Source organism: Notolabrus celidotus, chromosome 16, assembly GCF_009762535.1.
Source record: "Notolabrus celidotus isolate fNotCel1 chromosome 16, fNotCel1.pri, whole genome shotgun sequence".
NCBI lineage: Eukaryota > Metazoa > Chordata > Actinopteri > Labriformes > Labridae > Notolabrus > Notolabrus celidotus.
The window spans coordinates 23336730-23358055 of NC_048287.1; the positions used below are offsets into that span (position 1 = coordinate 23336730).

General features: G+C 40.5%; 3 protein-coding genes across 5 annotated transcripts; 2 read left to right on the top strand and 1 right to left on the bottom strand.

Moving 5' to 3' along the window:
* Nucleotides 1-656: 656 nt before the first annotated feature.
* On the top strand, nt 657-3772 carry utp23 (UTP23 small subunit processome component). Its single transcript, XM_034704923.1, has 3 exons — nt 657-1138; nt 1223-1397; nt 2757-3772. The coding sequence occupies exons 1-3, from the start codon at nt 951-953 to the stop codon at nt 3153-3155; spliced, it is 762 nt and encodes a 253-aa protein (XP_034560814.1). The 5' UTR covers nt 657-950; the 3' UTR covers nt 3156-3772.
* On the bottom strand, nt 3308-14987 carry LOC117827990 (double-strand-break repair protein rad21 homolog A-like). Of its 3 annotated transcripts, XM_034704922.1 has the most exons (15): nt 14799-14987; nt 12256-12441; nt 12035-12164; nt 11814-11898; nt 11154-11253; nt 9862-9968; nt 9466-9675; nt 7724-7846; nt 7507-7635; nt 7098-7321; nt 6855-7011; nt 6512-6654; nt 6176-6361; nt 5990-6073; nt 3308-5377 (listed from the first exon to the last, which is right to left on the bottom strand). In XM_034704922.1, the coding sequence occupies exons 4-15, from the start codon at nt 11836-11838 to the stop codon at nt 5186-5188; spliced, it is 1680 nt and encodes a 559-aa protein (XP_034560813.1). In that variant the 5' UTR covers nt 11839-11898; nt 12035-12164; nt 12256-12441; nt 14799-14987; the 3' UTR covers nt 3308-5185. The 3 variants fall into 3 exon arrangements, with proteins under 3 accessions (XP_034560813.1, XP_034560812.1, XP_034560811.1); XM_034704921.1 differs by lacking the exon at nt 11814-11898 and having other exon boundaries at nt 14816-14987; XM_034704920.1 differs by lacking the exon at nt 11814-11898.
* On the top strand, nt 14201-21012 carry si:ch211-153f2.3. Its single transcript, XM_034704924.1, has 4 exons — nt 14201-14260; nt 14540-14662; nt 19749-20314; nt 20512-21012. The coding sequence occupies exons 2-4, from the start codon at nt 14623-14625 to the stop codon at nt 20632-20634; spliced, it is 729 nt and encodes a 242-aa protein (XP_034560815.1). The 5' UTR covers nt 14201-14260; nt 14540-14622; the 3' UTR covers nt 20635-21012.
* The last annotated feature ends 314 nt before the right edge of the window (nt 21013-21326 follow it).

The window sequence follows — 21326 nt, forward strand, 5'->3', positions numbered from 1 at the left end:
GAATAAACACATGAACTCTTAAAGCTGACAGGTTTTCAAATTAATGTTTTTATCATGATGTAAAAAGTTTTTTTATGAACACTGAAAGTTCAGAAGACACAAAAGAGGACACAAGACAAGATCAAAATTATGAAATTGTGCAGAAAAGGCAAAATTTGGTGCGTAAAAATTGTTCAGACTGTAGAAAAATAATTATTTAGTTCTTTAAATGTCGCCTACTGGTCAGAAAAGTCTTAAAAACAACATAAAAAGAAGTGTGATGAAATCCAGATTGTGATCCTGCCATAGAAAAATAATGAGACACTATTTTTCCCACATTGCCCGACCCGAATGAAAAAAAAAAAAAGTCCTCCAGAAGAAGATAAAGTTTTCTAATGTTTACGTGGCTTGTGGGGAACTGAGGACTACCTCGTTACTTATTTATTGAGAACAAAAAAGTAAAATAATTGTTATTTAATAGAGATTTCATATATAACTTTTATGATTCCTAAGTCTCAGTAGGAGGCACTGGCCCTGAGGTATTCTGACAACGTCAAATGTGGCCCTCTTTGAAAAAAGTTTGGACACCACTGATCTAAGGGCTTGATTCATTGACCTGAGGAGGGCAGCAATACGCCGTTGTTGCGTCTAGCCTGCCTTAACCAAAGAAGAAGAAGAAGGGAGCCGGAACGTTGAGACCGGAATGATCGTTTCCGTCCGGAGTTACAGGAAGAACGGACCACAAGCGTGTTGTGTACACTGGAAACGTCCATGCTGAATTATCTGATATTATCGATTCCAATTTTCCTTCACGATAGACGTGAACAATCGGAGTAAACTGATCAGACCAGAAGAATATTTTTTTACCTTAGTGGACCGCATCATAAAGTGCGTCACTTACAGTTTTTCGTATTTCATAGGAGGATATCAACAAAAATCTGCTCTTCAACTGACTGTACCTACCAGACACCATGGGGCTCAAGCGCCAGAAACAAGCCAAGAAAACTATAAGTTTCTACAAATTCAACTTCAGCTTCAGGGAATCATTTCAGATTCTCATCGATGGGACTTTCTGTCAGGCTGCTCTGAAAAACAAGATCCAGATCAAAGAGCAAATGCCAAAGTACCTGATGGGGGAGGTTCAGCTCTGCACTACAAAGTGAGCAGATTCACTGACTGTGTTTACAGGTACATTTTGTATATTCTTAGATCACAGTATTCACTAGTGTTTGTTTTTCCTCAGCTGTGCCTTAAAAGAACTGGAGACTCTGGGTAAAGAGCTGTATGGAGCCAAACTCATCCTGCAGAGGTTTCAGTCAAGGAGATGTGCACACTTGAAGAACCCTGTCTCTGCCTCGGAGTGTCTGCTGTCCATGCTGGGGGAAACAAATCCACACCATTACTTTGTTGCCACACAGGTAAATACTATGAGATGCTGCATACACAGACAACACAGGTCAGCAAAAGATACAATGATATTACGATTGTTTTCTTTACTATGATATTCCAGAGTACCAGGAAATTGAACATATACTGGGAATTGACAGTATACAATGTATTTTGTAGTTTTTTAAAAAATAGGAGTTTGCCTGGTAAATTGGTGCTTATTATAGTAAATGTTAAATAATAAATCAGCAAACGTAAAAAAAATCAAAACAAAAAGTTTACAATTCAAACCACAAAAATGATATAAATGATGTACGGTGTTGTGAGTACTCTGACCTTTTATTTAAAGGAAGTTCCAATATTACTCTGAATACACTGTATTCCAATGTAGGCTCCTGTGAGATGTTTTTAACTGATAAATGAATGAAAGTAATACCGATGCCTCCATATGCCGCACAAAAGCATGAGAGAAAGTCAGGAAAATGATTTTTTTGTATAAACTACTACTCTTGCTGTAGTTTGGTTTAATTTGTCTTTAAAAGTAAACTTAAGTCTTACATTTTTAGTCTGGCTTTTAACTTTGGGTAATTTTAATTTTTACTTTTATTTTATTTATCTGATTGTATTTTATTGATTTTATTTGAATTATCTTCTCTTTATTTTTAAGTACTTCATATCACTTTCCTCTATCTCGTTATAGCCATGAATAATTTTGCTGTCATTTATTCAATCATTTTTTGTTAAGCACTTTGGGCTGCATGCTTGAATGTATGAAAGGTACTATATAAATAAGAATGAGTTGAGTTGAGTGTATAGTTATATAAATACCGAATCATGAGATTATCAATACGAAAACATAAAGTCAAGATCAGCAATAAGACAAACAGGCTTTGTCCAGAGGAGGGCGCCAAGATCAACACAAATCAAAGTTACTTACAGGAGCTTTAATTTCCTGCATGACATTTTTTTACTGTTATTGCTTAAGAAAAGTAACCCACTGTTGTTGTTTTTTTAAGAGATGCTTATTTTTAGTGACTTAGTGTAGCACGGCAAATATTGATTGTTTTCTAGATTAATCAACTGATGATTTGTAAAACCTTAGGAAATTGTGTCCCTCACAACTACCCAAAGCACTTCTGTATAACGTGTTTTAAGTTGCAGTGATAGAACAATCTAAAAAGGAATATGTGAATGTATTTCAGTGTGGCAGCAGCAGCAAATCCTCACCTTTCCTAATAGAACAACTCTCCGTCAACTTATTGATTACTCTAATGTTCCAGCTCTACTCCTTAATACTTATTGGGGGGTTATTTCACAAACACACATCATGCTTAAAGCTCTCTGTATTCATCAGTCTTTTCTCTTTGTTGTATCTGTTCTCTGTCCTCCAGGACCACACAGTGACTGCAGGCCTGAAGAAGATCCCCGGCGTCCCTCTGCTCTACATCATCCTCAACACCATAGTGCTGGACAAACCCTCCCAGACCTCCCTTGACCACGTCCAAGCCGTTCAGCTGGGAGAGCTGGTGAGCCCGGCCCAGCAGCAAAGCATCCGCAGCCTGAAGGAGGAGCAGGGCATTGATGCTCGGAAGGACGGAGAGAGAAGGAAGAGGAAGAGGAAGCAGAAGAATCCTAACCCTCTGAGCTGTTTGAAGAAAAAGAAGAAAGGGGGACCGACACCACCGCTGAAGAAGACGGCGGAGGGAGAGAAGAGGAAGAGAAGTCGGCACAAGAAGCAGAAGATGGAGGGAGGAGACAATGAAGCGGCTCCTGCAGTCACTAACACATAGAAGAGCAGGAAGACAGAGACTTAAGCCATTTTCTTCTTGTGTAACTACTCCTTTAAGATATTTCTAACCCCCACCCTGAATGATTAATACCGTGCAGTTAATTCTGACCAATGTAAATGCATAAATGAAAGCAAATTTTCTTTACAAAGAGGCCTCTTAAAAACACTGAGCATGGTATTTATTTTCAAAAACTTTGCAACAGTTTCCAGGACTTACAGGCATGTGATCGAGAACATTTACCTTTGTACAAAATAAAGACAGTTTACAGGCACATGGTTTGAATATAAGATGCACTCAGACAGAATGATAGTCAGTTTATACAGAAGCTGATTTCAAAACAATGCATTCAGTTGTCTTTGCAGAAGCACGAGGAAGAGGTTAGGTCACAATGATATATGGGAGTCTGCTTGTTTTTGTTTGTTGCGATTGTTTTGATTTTTTATTCATCAACCTGTGATATCTCTTCTACTATGAGTCCAAACAACAACATTTATACACAATATCTCCACTCAGACTTCTCTTAATCTGGTCATCAAGTCACTCAGGGTATAAATATGAAAAACAGTTAAATCTCTTGTTGACACATGATATCAATAAATAAGTATCTTCATGATCTAGATTCTTGGTTCTCAACCGGTGGGTCAGGACCCAAAAGTGAGTCGCTGAGCCATTTTCAATGGGTCACGAGTGGTGGCAGAAGTCTCTACCTTCGTTTCAAAGGGCATGTGTTACTGTGTGATCATTAAGTCACACACCAGCACAGTGGGTGGATGTAATGCACTTTACTGCTGGTTGTCTTTCACCAATGAACAAAAATTTACAGACATTTGGGTCAAGGTCAAGCGGCAACCTCAAGCCGCGAGAATTGAAGCCAATGCAAGAAGTGCTAAAAGTTGCAGTTCCTCAAGTGTCCACTTGAGGCTGGCTCCAGAAGTACTGGAAACCACATACACACCCATTCAAAAAATACAATCTTTACAGCAGTAGTCTGAATAGTTAATTTCCCCATCGGCAAACTCTGTATCCTAAGACCAGTTGAGAAACTCTAAGATCTAGTCGATTGGTAGTTATTTAATGATTCTTTTTTTATATTCTAAAAGTGACACTGCAACAATAAGATAAGAGTCAACACCTGAAAAGTCAATTTAAGAACACTGGAGAATAAAATTGGTTCTAGTGCAAATCCAATGTAATAAATACTTGAGGACAGAGCATGCAAATAGCAGACCATTGATGTTTACAAAATCTAAATATTAACATCTGAAGATATTTTTCATAAGCTGTGTCCTTTATCCTTAATGCATACTATTCTTAAACATCGTGGTCTATATACTTGTTTTACAGTTTAGTCAAAGTTACGTGAAATCACTCAACAAAGATTTGTTCAAGTGCGTACAATCAAAAATCTAACGCATTAGTGCATAAGCATATTGACTTCTTAGAGTTTGATTAATGTTGCTAGAAAAAATCTGCATTTCGGATTTGGGACACAGCTACAGTTTTGACTCTTGTGAGGCACGAACAGTCGATGATGCGAGCGACGCATTTGCAAAAAACATCAACTTTGAGTTAGTTATGATTAAAGTGCTACACTACAGTTGTACGATGACTAACTGCTGGTTCTACCGGCAATCACTACTGTAGAATGAGTTTACATGATCTCTGCAGAGACTGGATATAGTGCATGCTCCTTTTTGACGAATGAGTCTCTAACCTGACTGATGGAGTTAAAATCACTGTTAACATTGAATTCTCTTATTACAAACTTTTCTTTGAATTGATTCCCGGACTAACTTAAGTTTAAAATCAGCTTAAAGTTAGTCTTAAAAACAAGAGATGAAATGTTAAAAGGAAAAAGTTCCATTGTGTGGGATGCAACAAAGCTCACCCTCATTCCTCCAACCACTGCTTGATGAAATACTGCAGATAAAACTCTGCGTCATTCAATAAATAAAGGCATCAAACTCAAATAAATAATAGATAAATACTCTTTTCCTCAAATTATAAAACAGTACAGTTTGTTGATTCCTCTAGATGATGTGAAAGCGAGGTCCAGGTGTAGCGATGATGTCGCTGTATGGCTCCTCCTGGACAAGCTCCACCGCTTGCTGCTTCTTCAGAACAAGGAAGCTGTAAAACTTTGCGGCTGCCTGCTTCTTGTTGTTGTTCTTGCACAGATCCAGCAGGCTGACCGACTGGGCGCCTGTTTTGGCCATCACCCTCTGTAGAACAGGGACAGAGGGAGTGAGGACTGGAAGACTCAATCAAACAGTGAGCTTGGATTCATCTATTGTTGGTCCTCACATGCTGTCGCTTAAATCAGCAGATGAGCTTATTTTTGAAAATGATGCATCATTTCTCTGCTTCAAATGCGAATATGTGTCACCATATAAAAAAAAAAAAACAAGTGTCCCTTTATAATCTGCCTCAGAATCCCACAGGTTTGAGTGAGTAAACTGGTTCTCCAGGAAAATGATATTTTTTTATTCCAGATTTTTTCTGCCAAACTGGGGAGCTGGACCTCTCCAGCCTCACCCCTCCAACAAAGAGACAGTCTGCCTGGCTGGGGAGCTGGACCTCTCCAGCCTCACCCCTCTAACCCACAGACAGTGCGCCCTGGCTGGGGAGCTGGACCTCTCCAGCCTCACCCCTCTAACCCACAGACAGTGCGCCCTGGCTGGGGAGCTGGACCTCTCCAGCCTCACCCCTCTAACCCACAGACAGTGTGCCCGTAATACATTTAAATATCAGACTACTGCAACTGTGATGTGCTGCAGTAGTTAGAAATGTCATCCTTTCTTGTTTCTTTGAATATTAAGTGTGCATATACATACCTGGAGGCCATGGAGCATCTGCTGGGTTCTCTTGTTCCACCTCCTCTCCTCCTGGTCCTGATCTCCTCCCTGTGCCTCCTCCTCCTGACACACAAAAACACAGTTACACACACTACCGAAGCCTACTTCTGTAAGACTGAATTAACAAATTCACTAAAAATAAAAATGTATGGATTTGTGTCTGACCTCCTCATCCGATTCATCATCATTTTTCTTCCTGTCTTTGTCTCCGAGCAGATCCAGGTCAATCAGCTGGCTGATGTTTGTGGTCGTCTCCTCTAGGGGCAGATCTACACTCGCTGTCTCCAGCTGCTGGGACACATCAGACGCCGCGGACACCTGTGGCTGCTGCTGCTGGTCCAAAGCTCCCATCTACAGAAGCGATGTGGGAGTTATGAAAGTGCAGAGAATAAAACAATTCATCAAGTGCAAATATAAGGGAGTAAAAAAGACTTGGAAAGATTAGTATATAGACAGGTGGCAGTAAAGGCACTTCTGCTTTTAAGGGACTTCTGCACTCACAGGCAGGGCTGGTTCTGTGTCCTGGGCTTTACGTTTGAGGCCACGTTGGGCCGGAGGAGGCATGACCGACTCGTCTAGGGTCGTCCTGCTGCCTTCAACAGCTGAAGTCTGCAGAACACTGGCCTCTTCCATGATGGACTGATCTGAAGGGGAGATGCACATGGTGTATGTGTTCGATCAGTTACCTAAGATCAGTAAATATCTGTCTTTAACCCCAATTAATTTCACAAGTTCATTAGAACCCAAATTTAAGCACTACAACAAGTCAAAAGAGATAAAAGAAATTAAAATATTAACATCCATATTTTCTCTTTCGTAATGTGCTCAAAGTCTATTTTCTTACCCATGATGTCTCTCTGCTGGTGTCCTGCTGTCTCCTCTCTGGGCACCTCTGGGTTCTCCAGATCCTTCAGGAACTCATCCAAACTGTCTGCCTCTCCACCTTTCCTCCTCTTCCTCAACTCGTCTGGTACCAGTGGGGTCAGACATCTTGTAAACATCTAAAAAGAAGGGGGGGGGGGAATCCATTCATCAGATGTAGGACAAACTTCTAATATGTCTGAATGACGGTGTATCTGAGTGTCACCTTCAGCAGCCTGGTGTTCCAGAGCGGCTGAGCAGGGAGAGAGAACAGCTTCTCCACTCCTCCGGTCTCCTTCCACATCATTAGTTTCTTGGTGGGAGGTGCCAGGTCCAGCGTGGTGACAATGTCGGAGTAATCGGACAGCTGCGCACGGATGGTTTTACTGTCCAGCTCCTTCACACTGTCAACAATCAGCTTCCTCTTGCGCTTCGCCTTTGTCTCCTTTACTGCATGGGTCAAAGGGAGACAAAGATGAATCAGTGTCTGATGTTTGAACCACTATGCCAAGCTGAAATCTTGGGAAAGGGAAAGGGAAAGAAACCCAATAAAAATGGACTGTATGTGCTTAAGATGTAAGAGTTTCAAGGGAACAGGGAGTGCTGAAGTTGTGCCTTGAAAGCAGCTGCAGTACCTGTGATGTCAATGGGCTCCAGGGCAAAGGTTTCTTCCTCGTTGTGAACCAGGGCGGTCTGCTCTGCCTGGTCTGCCATGGCTGGTAGGGGCTCTGTTGGGCCTGAGTCAGGACTATCTGGGGCTCCAGCTGACAAGACAGAATCCTCAAAATAGATTTTTGTACGTTATGAGATGTATGTAGCCCCAAAACAAATGCGTCAATTTGTTAAACACACCTGAGAGAGCGTCAAAGTCATCCTCATCGTCTCCGTGGTCCTGAGGCATCATCACGCTCTCTGTGATGGCAGGAGGGTCATCAAAGATCCCGTCTCCATCCTCGTTACTCAGCAGCTTGTCCACTACAGGAAGATAAAGTCAGTTTATTTTTTACAATAAACATAACTCACTGAGAGTAACAGTTCCAGTAAATGAAAGATGCAGGCATGCTTGTCGTACCTGAAGTCTCTAAAAGTAATATGGGAGGTAGAGCTTTCAGCTTTCAGTCCCCTCTCCTTTGGAATCATCTACAAGTCAGGGTCCAGGAGGCAGACACTCTCTCTACTTTTAAGAGTAGGCTTCAAACTTTTCTTTTGAGAAAGCTTATAGTTATAGCTGAGTCAGGCTTCGACCAGCTCTTAGTTATACTGCTATAGGCTTAGACTGCTGGGGTAACTGGCACACTGGGATCCTGTCTTTCCCTCTCTGTCCCCTGCCTGCCTGTCACTTACTTAAACTCTTCCTTCTGGAGTCCCTGAGCTCCCTTGTCCCATAGGTTCCTCTGAATTGCTGCTATAGACGTGCAAGACTCCAGCTGCTACAGTCCAACTCAAACTGATGAAGTTGATGTTGTCTTTGTTACTTATCTCTGTCCATCTCTCTCTCTTCATCTCCCTCTATCCCTCTCTCCAACTCCAACACGGTCTCAGCAGATGTGTGTCTAACATGAGTCTGGTCCTGCTGGAGGTTTCTGCCTGTTAAAGGAAGTTTGTCCTTGCCGCTGTAACTTGCTAAATGCTGTAAAGTGCTCTGCTCATGGTGGATTAAGATGAGATCAGACTGAGTCCTGTCTGTAAGATGGGACTGGATCTGATCCTGTCTTGATGTTGGGTCTTTGTTAATAATATAACAGAATACGGTCTAGACCTGCTCTGTTTGTAAAGCATTTTGAGATAACATTTGTTTTGATTTGGCACTATATGAATAAAGATTGATTGATTGATTGATTGATTGATTGATTGATTGATAACAATCAGGGCACAACAAACCACAGATATTAGCCAAAACAGGAAATGTGAAGGCAGCAATATCATACCCCATCATCTCATCCTGAACTGACATTCTTGACTGCTGCTGGCATTATAATGCATAATATATAATATTATATAATTATCTTGCTATATTATATTATGTTATATTACATTATTATTGTTTACTACAACTCACGGTCATATTACATTCCCATATTTATTTTTATTTATTGCTTAAGCTGTCATTACCAACTATAATCACACCATGTCAACCTGTCACTACTGAATCATTTTTAATACTGCCTGTAATTACTTCTATTTAATCTAAATTCCATTTGTAACATTGTATACATCTAAATTGTATTTCATCTTTATTTTATTATTATATATATATTATATAATATAGATTATTATATGTTATTTTCATTCTATTTTACTTTATTTTATTTTATTTCATTTGTACTTATTGAAACTTCTTCTTGATTGTACTTATGTCTGGGTTGCTGCAACAACTGGATTTCTTATGATATAGGAAAAGTTTTAAACCATTGAGAAAAAAGCCTTATAGATGTCATTCTAACAACATCAGGTGAAACTGTGCATTGGTCATGTTCTCCGTAACCCATTTGTCCTCTAAGTTAAGTAAAATAATATTTCAGGAAGCTTAGATTATTTCATTATCTCAACCTTCATCTGCACTGTCAGTGACTGAAACACAGACAGAATCTTACCCAGCATGCCTCCCTCAGTGCTCTCCATCGGGTTGTCTCCAAAGTCATCTTTATACTGGTCGTCGTACTCCAGATGGTTGGCCTTGTCAGCCATTGGGTTGGCTACGCCCTCAGCCTCCAGCAGAAGATTTGAAGCTGAAGCTCCCATGATGTCCACCTCGAACGCACTCTCCTCCCGCATCATCTCCCGGTCGTCCATACCGAAGTCAGCTGCACATCACAAATGTGTTTTTATTAGCACAAGTAGAGTAGGGTATAGGGTGGAATGTGGGTGTGTGGAGTCAGACTGGAAAAAAGAACATAAAGTGCTTCACTTGTTCTTGGTGTTTATAAATGTGACTATCAAGCATAATTATTTATGAAACTGTGCAGTCTAAAGAAAAAAAAGATGCATACCAAAGTCATTGTCTTGCAGCAGGTTGAGGTTGCCCACCTCCTCTCTCATGGTGATCTCCTCCACTCTGCTCTGGTTCAAGTTGAACTGCTGAGCAATGTCAATATCACTGTGCAACACACACACACACACACACACACACACACACACACACACACACACACACACACACACACACACACACACACACACACACACACACACACACACAAACACACACATTTAGTTCAATATTGATCCTCTATTTAGAGCACTTCTCTTCAAACACACATTTTTGGCAAGAGGTTGAATCAGGGGAAATGTGCTTATAAAACACATACTTATGATATAGATAGGTTGTTGTAGCTCTGGTTTTTAGAGCCAGATATGATATTGTTTTGATTAATATTGCACAGTAAAGGGAGGATATGTATTGTTAAGCCACTGATCTCTGTGAAGTAATTCAAAACATGCATTATCTGTGAGCAAACGACGCAATGTTTGATGAAGCATCCTGGTTTCTGTTTGTAGTCTAAGCAGTATCATCTACAATGGTGTCAGCAGGTTTTGATGTGTAAAGGAAACAGTATACAGATTGTTCAAATTCCTTCTCTCAGCCATGAGCCTTTCCTGATTTTACCTTGATTTTATTTTTTACTTGAATATAATTGTTCCTACAGAGTTATTTTAGAAGTCTTTTAAAAATCTGCAAATAAAGTTGTTATCATTATTATAATTTGACAATGTTTAACCTCTGTAAACAGACATCTCTGTAGCTAAGATATCTCAGGCATCTTAACACCATCTTCCTTCTCCAGTTGGCAGTCAGGTGGTAAAAAAACAGCAACGCAGGAAAAAATAATTATTTTATAACTTAGAAAAGAAAGTTGAATGTCTCTCCTATAGGCTTTAACACTGTCAGATAGACGACAGATTCCTACATTGCTATACCTCTATCCTGATCTTTGATTTCACTGCCCCCTAATAAAGGTACCTCATTCATCATCTATTTGACTGTAATTTACAAACTGAACATCAAGTGATGGAATGAGCTCATAAAATTAAAAAGAGCATGTTTACTGAAGTAATAAATCCAAGTGTACTTCATGTGATAATCTTCACAGTCAAACCTCTTATTGCAAAAAGCTGTGCTGCCCCCTGCTGGCCATTAAAAAGGCAGCAGGTGGTGTCCTTTCTTTGTTCCCTTTTTGTGCAGCTAGTATTTTATGAAGTCATAAAAGATTCCCAGATTTTGTTTCTGGTGGGAGTCAACCTAACCCGCTCTGAAGAAGATGTGGACTGAGAGTAGACTCACTCCAGGTCTGGTAGTGGCTGATCAAAATCATGAAACTCCTCAGGCAGCGTGATAGCATTGTACGCTGCTTCTCTGTTCTCCTCTGGAAGATCCACCACACCTGAAACAACACAGTACAGGAAAGAGTTACAGCAGGGGAATGGATACCAAGTCCTAGTTTGATCATACCTGGTCAGGTTATATTACAGAAAACCTGTTCCTATAAATCTGTAAATCAAGGAAATACAATATAATCTTTGGAAGGCTTCAATCTCTGACGGACAGAGATGAGTACCACACAGGATCAGTCACTGCTAACTCTTCCTGGAAGCTCAGACTTTTTTTTGGAATAATTTTGGAAATATTTAAAATGGAGAAGCTGACTTTCTCCTTGAGGATCCAAAGGACCAATTTTATCAAATTTGAAATAAGTGGATTCAATTTATTACCCCAGTGCGAGCGGATTTTATATGACTCCACCAACAAGGTATTCACCATCCCCCTCCTTAGAGAATAAAACATAAATGTAAGTTCCCCTAATTCTTATGTAAATAGTTATATATCTGATGGTTTGTGTAAGGGATGTATGCAGGAAAATGAGTGTTGATTACTGACTGAGGAGGGGAGGATTAATGTATATGCATGTGTTTAAACATTAAGAGTGTAAATGAATGCATTCACCTGGAAAGATGGTGGACAGAAACATTTCAGGACTGGGTGGCTATGTGGACATACTTTTTCTCCCTATGCATACACATATAAAAGACTGGAAAAGGATAAATGCAATTATCGAAGTGTTGTAAATTTTGCATTGTTAACTTTTCCAAATAAAAATACAATAAAAAAAGGGAAAAAAAGGAAGCTCAGACTTTTGATTTTACAAAATACATTTTGAGTCTGACCTGGTCTAAAAGCCATCTTGATCTTGATGAAGGCCTCGTTACAATCTGCCAGCAGATATTTGGCCTTCCTGTGGTAGATCCTCACCACCCCCAGCAGCAGATGCCCTGACGTCCGTAAAGCCATCTTCACCTGAAACAGCACCAAAGAAAGGGAAGTTAAAACTACCATCTATCATGACAGAAACTAAAAGCAGTGCAAGTTTAAAACCCTGAGAGAGTACCTTGGGTGAGATGATGCTCTCAACGCTGCTTTCCAGGTTGCACTCAAACACATGAGCCTTGGTCAGCTTCTTGTCCCAGTGGGCCGCCAGCCAGATTTTGGCCAGCGGCCCACGTTTGCTGAGGACAAAGTGGGCATAAAACATCTTCTCACCACAGGGGAAAGGGGGGAGGGGGAGGCGTCAGGCCTGGAGAGAGATAACAACACCACAACAGAAACACAACAGTTTGTATGATTGAAAAAAAAAAAACAAAGGTCGCTCAACAAGCATGGCATAACAAAGCATAGAAACTGTAAAAAAATATATGTAGTGTGTGGTCTAATGGAGCACTCTTGCCACAGATGCCCTTATAATATGAATTCAAAAGCAAGGTTATGTAATCTTCTTTTTAGTGTCAAAACTGTCAAGCCAAACATCAGGACCACATGAATACTTAAATTTGTATTGTTGTATGTATCGATTTTTATTTTATTTTTGTACTTATTTAAACTTATTCTTGATTTGTGCGTATGTCTGTGTTGCTGCAACAACCGAATTTCCCACCGGGGATCAATAAAGTATAATCTTATCAGAGGAAAATCTTACTGCTCAAGGCTTTCTCTTCGTCTCCGGAGACAAAATTGAGATTCTCACTTCAGCCTCATTCAAGTTTCAAATTGTTCTCATTCGTTTCTCATTAATTTCTCCTAAAATTCACTAGGAGAAATAGTTGAGACCATGACATGAGTCTTATTTCAGACTCAAATGAGAGATCTCATTAATGGCTAATTTTCTTCTCTTTTTTTTAAATATATTTTTTGGCCTTTTCGCCTTTATTTGACAGGACAGCTGAAGAGAGACAGGAAATGTGGGGAGTAGTGAGCGGGGGAAGAAATGCAGGAAATGGTCAACCGGCTGGGAAAACCGGCGACCCCTGCGACAAGGACTGTAGCCTCTGTATGTAGGCGCTTAGACCACTAGGCCACCAGCGCCCAAAAGAATCCACCCCTTTAATTGTAATAATCTGGCTAAATCTGGTCAGCCCTTTAGCGGCCCATATTTTAAATGAATCGTCTGTCATACCTGTTGTATGAAATCTCTATCTTTGCAATTTCTCTCAAATCCACTAAATCTTTGTGAAGCTGTTTTGTTCCAAACAGACTTGTAAAGGAATGACCATATTGTGAAGTCAAAGAAGAGATCATTTGACATCTAAATAGCTGATCTTGCAAGTGGTTCAAATGTTTTAATGAGAATTGTAAGTTTGTGGGAAATTACATTGAAATCTTAATTTTGCAGGGCACTATAAATGTTCATGAAAAGATGAGCTCAGGCTCTTTCTTTGCATCCATCTGAGCTCAACTTGATACACAAAAACTGAGTCCGACAAAAACAAATGGATGAGGTTAGATTGAGACAATTGAGAGAGCTCCCTGATTTCTCCAACTGAGCTCAAAAGGAGTCACAAAACTTGAGAAATACCTGAGAATGATTTCAGATTTTGACGAGATCTCCTTTTGAACTGAAAGGGAGACTAAGCTGAGACTTTTTGCAACTTTTTTTCTGGAAGCAAGAATGAGAAATAGGAGACATAAGCTATAGTCTCATTTTGCTTTCAAACAGATCTCATTGTTATCTAGGGGACATAAATGAAACACTTTTGAGATCTCCTCTCTAAATTTATTTTCCTACGGACTATAAGAAATCCTCAAAATTAGTCAAGACTAATTTAATTTTGAACAATCTATTACAGGCTGAAGACAGTGGGCAGTGCAGTCTTACCTCTGAAACTTCATGTAGTAAAAGTATAAAAACAAACACTTAAGTCAGGTTTCTAAAATTTGAATGTAAATTAACGTAATTCATCAAATTCCTGAAGTCGGGACGACTTGGAGGCGTGGCCCCTTGAAAGCACAATCCTTAACTGTGAGTGGCTATTTACTAATTGTTCACTTCCATTAAAGTTCACTATTTCAGCTGTGTGGATAGGCTGCTAGGGGACATGCAGAGACCAAAGTGATACTTTGTAAGTACTTCAAATTATTTCTTTGGACACATTTGTAAAATATTTAAATGTTGTCACTCTGCTGTGCTGCCTTGTTGTTGAATACAACATATTTTTGACACTAATATATTAGTAGTCAAAGCCAATACAATGAATTCAGATATATGTCCCTGCATGTACCACCTCAGCAAAAGTCAGTGCCCCAGTATGGCCACCCCATTTAATAAAAAAGTATGAATCCACCCCTGCAGAGAATAAAAATTGTTGACTGATTGATACACATTGTTGACTGATTGACAGCCTACCAGGCGTCTGTCAGGTGACAGTAATGTACCTGCTACATGATGCAGCCCTAGATGCAGCCACAGATGCACCATGGATGAATGCAGCCACAGATGCAGGCAGCCATAACGTTACACACAGGTAAGCTGTGTTTCGAACAAGCAGTCAAGCTAACATTGTCATCCAAAGCCTGCACACCACCACGCTAATATGTGTTCTCTGCACAATGAATCACTCTAATTTAACGTCCTAGTATATTTCAATGATACTGACTCACCGGTTCGCCGTTTATACCTCGCTCGTGTTGTAGTGTGTCTGCTAGATGGACTGGAGGGACTCTTATTCCACCCCTCCTCTGACTAAACAAACAAGATGGCGTTCTCTCCCTCTGCGTCCTCCGACCAGTCAGAAAGCTCGGCAGGATGCGGAGTGGTGCTGATGTGAGAGAGAGAGAGGGAGCATGGGCGTCGTGGTAGGGGGGGGAAACCGAAACTGACAACCCAGGGCCCCAAAGGAGGAAGGGGGGCATTGGTGAGCATGAAAAAAAAAAAAAAAAAAGCTTTTGTTAATTTCTTTTTATCCAAATTATAACTTTGAAAGTAAAGTAGAACTGTTCAACTAGAATGGCCATGGTTCTGAAATCTTCAACTTCAAGATCCTGTTCATCACCTACTTCAATCAGGAGAGACACAGTTTGAATATTAAAGGTTATTTATTACAACTGAATGAATGATGAAACTTGACAGAAATCTTTGGCGTTAGGACTCTATGGGGATAATGTTGTGAGCGTAGGATGTGTGAATTTGGCAGCTGAAGAAATCCCCCTAGAGTCAAGACACTGGTGGTGGTGGTTGATGATCCTAGGAATTGAAGACTTGCAGAGACCAGGTGGATGTGGAGGGGTGTGCACCATCAATGCAAGAAGGAACTAGCAGGAGAGAGACAGGCTGTTTCCAAAATCGCCTACTATACTAGCAGTACGTACTGATATGTCCTGATGAAGGTCCAGGACTTAAACAAATACATTTTTGCATGTTAGACACTGTGCTGGAGTTTTACATTCCTCTCATGTACCTGTCCTATGAAATAGAAGTGCAAAGCTTTTTCTAAGAGAAATAAAATCACACCATCAGAATAGTTCAGTTTGATCTCCTAGGTGGAGTTTACAGCCTAGGCCATTAAGTGTTGCATATATTTAGAAAAACAAGTAAAACAGTTTAACCTCTCAAAAAGCAAACTACTGCTGAATTATTTTTGAATAGTCTGCAAATAGCCAAACTCGCCACGAGGGGGCAGCAAGGTTCACTGAAAGGTAGCACACTATTTGAATGATACTGGATTTCTGTAGTAATGAACTCATATTTAAGTCTCATGTTAATGATAGGTGTAAATTGAAGAAGAGTGAATGAAAGAGTGTTGGATAAAAACTTAAAAACTGCTGGGACTTCACTTTTAAACCAGACTTTAAGTCTGAAAATGGAACACTTTTATTTAATACATTATTTCTTTCAACAATTGTTTTCTGATCACCAAGAGTAACATTATGTGTATTGCATTATGTATTATTGCAATAATGATTTTTTTTTTTTAAGTTATATTTTTTGTTCTTTTATACCTTTATTTATAGAGGATCAGACAGTGGATAGTGAATGAAACTGGGAGAGAGTGGGGCATTGACATGCGGGAATGAGGCCACAGGCTGGATTCAAACCCAGGCCACCCACTACATGGGTACACAACTTAACCATTAGGCTAAGTCCGCGCCCTGCAATAATGAATTTAAACATTTCCTCAAACATCCCCAGAGCTTAATGCTTGTGCTCCCTCAACAAGTTTTGGTTTTTAAGAAGACAAACAGTAATGCCTCAAACAGACATAACTTTTGATTTAACCACTTGAAGTTGAAGACAAAGTTTAAACATCAGAAAATGACTTTAATCTTGATCTAAGCTTAAACTTTGACACCAATGACTTGTGGCTTCATTTGGACGTGTATTGTGATAATTTACTCCCCAAGCCCCAAAATGAAAAAGTATGTAGCCAGTCATTTTTGACAAGGCACACAAATATGTATCCAGATTTTTTTTTTTCTGACTGAATATATAATTGATTTAATTTTGTACTGACAACAAAATTGTTGAAATTTATTAAGATTATGTTTCGGCACACAGAAATGAAGACTCCTCTCCAGAATGTGCTGCTTTAAGCTATCTTGTCATTATCAGAGTGGTGTCTGAGGCTGCTTTCAGTGTCCTTGTCTACAATTCTCTCACCTGTATGAAAGCTGATTGTACTTTTATGTTATGCTATGAGTTATTTTAATATTTAATATTTCCCTGCCATATACTTCTGCACTGACTGTACTCAGTAAAGGTACTGGTTTTATACTGATGTCTGCAGCAATTCAAATCCTGATGTCTTGAATATATTAATGAAAAGCATGATTTTTCCCAATTCCCCCAGAGAGCACATTAGTTGCCTGTGACAAACCCGACAGACAGGCCTCTTGATTCAAACTTTAGAGACTCAGGTGTCCAAGTTGACTTGTGACTGCTGTATGCTATATCCACGAGGAAAATCCATTTAAAGACAACGTTAGGATTGACCATAATCCAGACATTTTCAATCTGACAAATATACTGTATATAATACAGGAAACGTCTCATCTAATTTCTGGTATCAAGGGGTGCTCAGAAACATAAAGGTTCAGTTCCAGTCTTCACAACTGCAGACTCAAGGCCTTTAAACCTTGTTTCTGGTGTGCGAGTGCTTTGTGCTGTTCTTCCATTAAATCACTAAGTGCACGAGGGTTCTGATGCAGACTTTACAATGCCATAATACGCACTTTCTGTAAGTCTGCATTTCTGCAGTCATTCCTATGGGACTTACCCAGAGTTCACTGAAAACTTGGTGCCATGAAAGGAGTAATTGTCTAAGGCCAAATTACTTGTAAGCAAAGCAAACATGGACAAGATGATAAAAACCTCCAATAAGTTTATGAGTAAGGGTTAACATGTAGCTCATCACTTTTGGAAGTTTTTTAAAATACACAAACACTGGAATGTTAAACACACAAATACCAACTGGAGATGGAGTCGTTTTTAAAGATATATTGGGGTATGTTGTTTCAAGGCAGCGTGATATCATTTACTGTGTATAAAGATGGATGGTATGTTAACCACTTCTCATTGTACAAAAGTGGAGCCAAAATACCCCCCTGTGATGGGCGCTGACAAATTGCCCTGGTGTCTGGTTAGTGGAGCCAGGGGGGTATTGACGTCCCACCCCGCTGCTCCTGCCAACCAATACACTCAATGAATCTACCCATTAAATAGCAAAGATCTGGGGTTTGTCCACCTCATTATCCACGCCTTTCCAAACTCATATGAGCATTAGGGCTCATCCCTACCTTTGATACCACTTTATAGCATCTTGTATTTCAATATGTTTATTAAGGAAAACAAGATCTCCACAAAGCATCCACATAGACATTCAATTTTCCATATCACAGTACATTTCAAAGGCCTGATCTCACAGTCTACAGTATCAATGAGTCGGATTATTCATTCCTTATTATCAGGCAACACTGTCTTCATCAGAGGATCATGTTAACAGCTGATAAATAACTTATCCCATCCTCACCCCTCCCTTAACCCTCCCAAGGAGTGCCACCTGACAATGTACAGCTGATTATTTCAGCTCTGCAAAAAGGAGATCAGTGGATGCCAATTTTTTCAAATTTCTAAAGTCTGTTTTAACCAATAAATCTAATTCTCTCTAAATTAAGTGTTTCCGTAACCTCCGCTAACCATGGTTTGAGAGTAGCTGCTTCTTTATTCTTCCAAAATAGGAGGATCAGTTTCTTAGCAGTAAGCATTTTATAGCATCTTTAACTGATTCAAACTTAACCTCTCAGAAAGAAATAACACTAAGGCATAAATGAGCATGAACATAACTAATATAGTGACAGAAACCATTTGATTTTAAAGTTTGACCCATGTCCCACCTGTAAACATGGAGGAGGCAGGCTTCTTTCACATCTTTTTTATACAGTATAGGATAATAATTGTTCATCCACTTCATCATTTATACCATCCCAAGCACTCCCTGCATGCCTGACCTAATTCAGGCGGTTCAGGTTCAGCGCTTTGACTTCAGGGTGGGAATGTGCAAAGAAAAGATGTCCATCCTCTGTCCCTTTTTCCCACCAACTGGGGCTGGGGTCTGTGCGTTGGTCAGCGCTTGCCTCTGTCACTACCGTCTCGTGCCGCCCCTGCTCCCCTGACCTTCAAGACTGACGGGCCGATCCCTCCAACCTCTTCTTACGCTCCACGGACCTCTGCACAAATGGAGTCATAGCTCACATCTTATGCACTCTGACAAGCCAACTACTTCTTTCTCTCTCCGTGCTCGCCCACTCATCCATCCGTCTTTTTACAGATTGCTCTATGACAGGAGTACAAATCAAAGCTATTCGTTTAATGGCCAATGTGTGGAGCAGAGCTTGGCTGAGGGTTTTTTAATAGGGTGCTGGACATCACAAGGTCCTGCTCTCTATCAAATACAAACTACTGAAAAAGAGCAAGACATTTTGTCCAAGTGAGGAATTACCTTTTGGGCAGGGGAAGCTGTGTACTTGTGAGCATTGATTGAGCGTTATGTCCCTTCCAAACAGGCCTCCAAAGAAGGCCAATAAGTCAGCAAGGAGAAAACACTAGACCCCTGTCTCATCTTTATACAAAAGTCAGGGGAAATCTGCTCTAAGCTGCCAGAAACCATCCCACTAACCCCACAGGGATCAGACTTAACTTGTGCACAAAGGGCCTGGTTATATTTCACCGTAGGATGGCCTTTTATTGTGCCTCTGAATCGTCTAACACTGAGCCTGTGTCTCCGCTGCATCCTTGCCCAACCTGTCTGTCTCCTAAGCTGACAAGCAGGTCTTATTTAGGGAGAAGCTCTGAAAGAAGTCCACTGGGGTTTCTGATACATGCAGGCAGGCACACACACACTCACAGGTTTACACTTTGGCACCAAATGAGAGTTCACTCTCAACACATTTCTCACACTAGAGTTGTATGGGGGCGGGATTGACTGAGAAAAAGACGGAGAGAAAGAGAAAGGGGGGAGGGTGTGGTGGAGGTGGTGGATGGAGGGGGGGTCTTTGAGTTCTTTTTTTGGAGGCAACAATAGTCTTTGTCCAAGATCTTCAACCATTCTTATTAAGGTTACCGAAAAAGGAGGAGGAGGAGGAGGACGAGGAGGAGGAGGAGGAGATGGGGCATGCAGGCGGAGGGCACTTTCTCCATAGTAACAATGACAAAACAAGGCAGTTCAACAGCAGGCAGGCAAAAGGGAAGACTGCAGCTGCAGAGCAGAAGCACACAGATTTCTGCTTCTGAGGAGTCTGGTTCTCATAAAGCAAGGAAGAAGACCAGTCTTGATCCGAGAAGTGGAATAAGAAGATTTCCAAAGTTTTACCAGAGTGTGCACAGGCCTGTCAAAGAGATCGCAAGGAGGCAACAAGTGAAAAGGGGGCTCAAACGTACGGTACACCTGCCTCCCAGCATGGACCGAGACAGCCACAGCGAGGATACTTTGTCCACTATGGTTCTGGAGAACATTAAAAACAAACTGATAAATGCATTCAGGGCAACTGGAGAGTCCAGAGAACAGAGGCAAGAGTCTGGAAAAACTGTCAGACCAGTCAGCATCGGGAGGAGTTACCAAGCCAACGAAGAGCTACGGAGGGCGCAGATAGATGGTGCAATCACCTGGTTGAGATCTGAACTGGTAGGTTGACTGTCAGTTTTATAACTTTAATCTTTTTCTTCGTAGTTTGCAACTGTTTTATCTCTACAAGTGTCCCTCGATAGTTATGAGGTAGTTAATTATTGGAGGACTGGAAGAATCTCAGTGTTCCTGTATCTAATTGCATCCATCATAGCTTTCCAACATGCTGATTCAGTCCTTTCATTGTTGTCATGCAGCTGGAGATGCGCTCACAGGACCTCCAGCTGGCTCAGACGCTGCTGGGGCTCAACACAGAGATCCAAAGACTGAGGAGGGAGAGCTTTGGAGGAATGGAAATAGAGGGGGAGGATCAGCCTTAACGTGCCCCAGTGGAGAGCCTGTTCTCTGGGGAGACTTTGATGGAGAGTGTGGGGTAAAATGCCCCATTGGTGGACATGAGGGAATGCCCGAAAGCTCAAATTTAAACAGAAAGGAGTGAATGCATTTGTTTGTGATAATGGCTCTTTGTTGAAATAAGTGTCATTGTTAAAAAAAGATAAATTAGACACCACTCCCTTGTTAAGTAATCTTTTGAGATGTTGGCGTTTTGATATTTTGCACTTATGCAGAGTTTTGTTAAAGAAACCTGTTTGTCCCATTACTATAAAAAAGGAAACAAGGCATCATGAATGTTGAATACAATTAAAGTAATCACTTGGGACAATGTTGTAGTGACATAAAAAATAAAATGAGAACCATCAGTGATTTCATGTCTTTATTATACGGCATACTATACAACTGTGGTACAGCACCTGTTGACATACTGCTACAAGTTTAGAAAATATAAAAGCAACCACGTCTCAATTATTTTATAGTTTAAAAGTTATATCTGTACATTAGCAGTCTCACCAAATCTAACCTTTTCTTCAAATGAATTCACATGTCGCTCTGTCTTGGGAATAAGAGGATCCTAATGATGAAACGGTCTCAAAGAGATGTCTACATGCTCTCGGTAACAAGAACACTGTATCACTGTTTGTGCACAGTCAAATGAACTACTGACTGTCCTGCT